The 5000-nt window shown below is 46.6% G+C and overlaps 1 protein-coding gene across 2 annotated transcripts in view; it reads left to right on the top strand.

The window, feature by feature from the left end:
* abcc8 (ATP-binding cassette, sub-family C (CFTR/MRP), member 8) overlaps nt 1–5000 on the top strand; it is a 63464-nt gene that overhangs the window by 27457 nt on the left and 31007 nt on the right. For both annotated transcript variants that reach the window (XM_030365996.1, XM_030365997.1), the window contains 3 exons: nt 2955–2987; nt 3641–3679; nt 4460–4558. In XM_030365996.1, coding sequence (XP_030221856.1) covers nt 2955–2987; nt 3641–3679; nt 4460–4558 — 171 coding nt within the window. The remainder of the gene's footprint in view (nt 1–2954; nt 2988–3640; nt 3680–4459; nt 4559–5000) is intronic.

The raw sequence follows: 5000 nt of genomic DNA on the forward strand, positions 1-5000 counted from the left end.
CTCTGGGAGAGAAGGGTCTGCCCGGGGGATACCTTCAACCTCCAAAGCCAAACCTCCAAGATCCAGATCATTTCAGTAATGTGCTGTCTGGTTGAGATCGACTTTCTGTGTTCAGCAAACATCAGGCAATACCCATCGAGCCCTGAGGGGGGCGACCCGAACGGAACATTTTCATTACAAAGGCCTGATAATTCACTTTAGAGAAATGCACCGGCACTTATAGCCTCTCAAGCAGTAGTTCCAAAAGCCATTAGACACTGAGTTCACAACGATAAATAACGACAACAACCTCTCCTTGAATTGTCCCAGTGGATCATCACTAATCCCCGTCCAGAGCGCCGCTCCTCGGCGACCACGGCAGCGGCTTGTTAAACCACGACATACTGTTCCCCCACCTCTCCCGCTGGCCTTCCGGTCTTGTTTCCTGACGCGGGATATCATCCGAGCCTTCCAATTAGGAAGGCATTTGAGCGGAGCGCTCATCGTCTGGTCCGACGCCAGGTCCCATCTGTCTCAATACGTCCGCCAACCTCTTTGCATTCCCACACTATATTGTTACTTTGTCATTAGTCACACACACACACGCACACGCACACACCCTCACGCAGACACACATGTCATCAACTTCCACCACTGTGCCCCTCCCAGATTCATGTTGCACACACACATAGAGAAACACACAAATACACATACACACCCTCGCACACACACACACACACACACTTGCCATCCACTCGCACCCCCTCCCCCCTGGTGGTATAATTGGGTCGTGGCAACGTATCAAAACAGGTTTCTCCCCCTCCTACCCGGACCTCCACTCAAGTATCGCAGAGCAAGCCTAAAGAGCTGCCACCCGACCCCGGTCTGGGCTAATGAAGTAGTGAAAAGAACGTTTGGAGAAGTTGTCTGGAACACGATAGGGCCGAGGCCAGGTCCTGTTCGCTATCCAGACCCAGAAATGTTTTGATGAGTACCCATGGACCAAACCAAACAAGAATATGTTTCTGTTTCTTTATACCACCTGGTGGTATAATATGTCACCTTTAAGAGTTTATGGTTGAAATGTTTTAGCCAGAGTCTTTGTTTGCTTCCCGTAAGAGTTAATGAGTCGTGGTTATCAGGTAAGTAGGTTGATAAATGACAGCAGATAGTTAACAGGCATCACCTTGGCGTCTGTGGTCTGAGTACCCTGTTGCTATGGCGACGTGCTCCATAATGTGACAGCCAATCAGCCGGTAATGGGTACCTCTCAGCTGATGACATGGTCTCAATGGGTTGATCTCAGGGTTTGTTCGTGATACTTGCTTAATTGTTTTCACGCACGTCGTTAAAAATCCTTCACGGCTGCTTATGACTCATTAGCAAGATAAACGCTGAGGTAATTCTCGTGTAAACCATGTGTTCAGTTTGAACTCATTCATTTAAAGTTAATTATTTATTAGCCAGGGCAACCCATTTGTATATGGCGGTATGACGAGCAGCAAATAAACCTCCCAAGGGAGATCAGAACAGGCAGAGACATGATATTCACATCTAATCAATTCTGTCGTAAAGTCTTTAAATCACAGTTCTAGAGGGCTGGACTGACACATTATGTGGCACTCCCTAAAACCTAAAAACTCCCCTAATATCAGGGACGGAGATGCTTTTGAGCAGCTGTGTTATGCCATGACGGCTGTCGTCATGCAGAGTCACCTGCCAAATCCCACCATTCCCTTCACAGCCCCACTCCCCCAAAGGGCTAACTTTAGCAGTAGGTCGGCCTAACCTTGTTGAAGTCTGGTCATGTGCAATGATTGGCTGACCAGACTGTGCGCAGGTAGCCATGTAGTAGATAGACAGGTCAGCCATCCAATCATTTCATTGCTGACCTGTCTGTATAGCCTGGCTTATTACAGGCCACTTTACACTTTATCATGTATAACAAAAAAGCTTCTAAAATAAATTGCCTACCCTAGCTTCAGTCAATTAGTAGATGTAATCAATTCACCGCCCCAGGGGCCACATTAACCACCGTGGAGCTTAATTAAATTCACCAACATTGTTTACAGGTTTTATTCAAACAAATAAAGATGCTAGTTCCAGGCCTTGCACCTTCTCAGGATGTGATCCCATCTTGTTTCCCCTGGGACTCTGACGCAGCGTCTACAGAGTGTGTTTCTGTACGCGCCTCTCTGCGGGCGTGTGCCCACCGCTGCTCTGATCTAAGGTGTCGCTACGCCACGGGATACGTCATGAACAGCTGAGAACTGCCGCGGCAGACCCTTTAGACAGGAGCTGGTCCCCACCGCGCTGCTGATGAAGACCCGCCCCCTTCCCTTCTTTATGGTCACACTTATTCAATTTATTTTCTGATTCAGATTCCGCCATTTTGTATCACGAGAAGGGCGGTTTATTTGCCGCGGTCCACACACAGGACTTTAAAGATAACAAAGATGCCAAGGTTTTGATTTGTCATATACACATACAGGATATGCAGTGAAATGTTTTTGTGACATAATCTGTATTTTCTGTGCTTAACAAAGAATAAAATACAATAGAATAAAAATAGAATAAAATGAAATGAAATACAATCTAAGTTGCCCTTAAAGTTACCTTCTCAGGAACTCTGGGAGGATGGTGAACCTGCCAACGGTTAAAACAGCCCACACCGTTCTGTTCGCCACGCCACACGTAGCCAGTGTCAGCTCAGTGCCTCTGGAGGCTCTGTTAATGTGAGAGAATGTTCACGGGTGGCAAGCGTGACGACCGAACCATCCTCGAGACAAGGCTCTCATATCAGTCATGCTTTAGTTGTTATTCTCAAATCGGTAATTGTATCCGTACGTTGGAGGATCCTTGGTAGCTATGGAACGCAACTTTGTACATGGGTGATTTGTCATTGTTCATTCCTTGTGAATGTCAATTATTACATTGCACAGTGTTCATGTCATTTCTTTTTTTCCCCTCTGCAGTATAGAAAATCCAGACTCAGTGGGAGATGAGAGGTAAGTTGTCCCGGTCATGTGACGCAGACTTAAACCCATGTCAACACATAGCAGGCCTGGGTATCCACCGCCGGTCCACTGGCCGCTGACACATTCTTGGTCTGCTGGACGCTGGCTTCAGTCAGGAGCCCGGGAAGGAACGCCTTCCCTGGAACCTGCTTATTTTGGGAGGGCCAATCGCGTGGCTAATGATAGACTGGGCTGATGTGATGACAGGCCCATGTAGGGGAGAGCAGAGCCAGGCTGGGTGGGGGGGTGGGGGGCCTCTTGGTTCGCTGGGCATGGATCATTGTGTCACAGTGAGGAAGAGTTGAGAAAGAGGGTGGATTATGCAACCACTGTTTATGGTAGTGATACAATATTTAGCAGTATAATATATAGTGATATAGAAAACTGAAAAAAAAAAAGTCATGGTCCCTCTGAGATTTACAAACACTTTTGTGTATCTATTGTTATTCATTTATCCATGTGACTTTGTGACCAGTGTGTGTTGGTGTATGTGTGTGTTTGTGTTTGGGGGGTTATGTGTGTGTGTGTGTGTGTGTGTGTGTGTGTGTGTGTGTGTGTGTGTGTGTGTGTGTGTGTGTGTGTGTGTGTGTGTGTGTGTGTGTGTGTGTGTGTGTGTGTGTGTGTGTGTGCTTGCTCCTCTGCAGTCCAACAGACAGGGATGTGGCTGGGGACGGGGATATCAGGTGAGCTCCTGCTACCCTCTCTCTCTCTCTCTCTCTCTCTCTCTCTCTCTCTCTCTCTCTCTCTCTCTCTCTCTCTCTCTCTCTCTCTCTCTCTCTCTCTCTCTCTCTCTCTCTCTCTCTCTCTCTCTCTCTCTCTCTCTCTCTCTCTCTCTCTCTCTGCCAGATGGTCTCTATCCAGTCATTTCTATGTTTATCACCGCAAAAGGAGGACAGGATAGCATCACACGCTCAGCTATCTGTGCTAAACACTCACACACAGCAGTGTAACGCAGGGCAGAATGCTAGCTTTAATGTTCCCCTTTGAGTGAACTTAACAGCATATCAGCATAATGATTCAACTTGATGATCTGGTTATCGGGGAAGCGAGCAGTAAGGGTTTTATCCCACAAGATGAACCGTTGGCTGGTGGTGGGATTTTTTTATTTTGGTGCTCATATCACTCATTTTACTGGTTCATATCACTCACACTTACATTTCAGATGTGAACAAAGGACTGTATATTTATTACAAAAAAAAGACGCTTTTGAGTTTGGAAGATTTGTGGTTGGGAGGAATTTGCCATGATCGCATTCGCTTTCAGGAGAAATATTGAATCAGGTCAATCGTATCAGTGGGGGATGTCTCAATAATATGAGATCCTATTCACACAGTCACACAATCTCTAAATCTGGCTCTGAAACTAGAGACAAACTCACCTGATGAATAATTCTCTCTGTGTTGCTCTTTTATCGGTCGATTCGTGTGTGATTGTTGATTTTATTTTTTTTCTGCCCGTGGCAGGAAGAGGGGCTCTGTAGCCTACGCTTCCCAGAAGCCCTGGCTGCTGAACACCAGTCTAGCGGAGAACATCACCTTTGAGATGCCCATGATCAAGCCCAGGTGACCACACGTATACTGTGTTATACACTAATTTCAACACACCAGGAAGCAAAAATTGATCAACTTTGTTTTGTGCTGTGTTTGTGCGGTTATATTTCTTAATTTATCGTCATTCTGAGCCTCTTGAAGCTTGTTCCCCCTGTGCCCCCCATGAAGAGACCATATGCTCTCTCTCTCTCTCGCTCTCACTCTCGCTCTCACTCTCGCTTTCTCACTCTCACTCACTCACTCACTCCCCCACTCTCTCTCAAGCACACAGATTGAGAGACACACAGAAACGCAAACACACATTTCATCCTCACTGCAAATAGGTCTACCTTGCCCGCTAATGTTCTCTCCATCGGGAGAACATTATGTGGCCGATTTGGCTTTGTTGCCATGGCGATGTTATATACAAATGAGCGCTGTTCGTTCTAACGTGGTTATTTCCTTCTTAACCCTA

This window comes from Gadus morhua, chromosome 9 (genome assembly GCF_902167405.1).
Source record: "Gadus morhua chromosome 9, gadMor3.0, whole genome shotgun sequence".
Lineage (NCBI taxonomy): Eukaryota > Metazoa > Chordata > Actinopteri > Gadiformes > Gadidae > Gadus > Gadus morhua.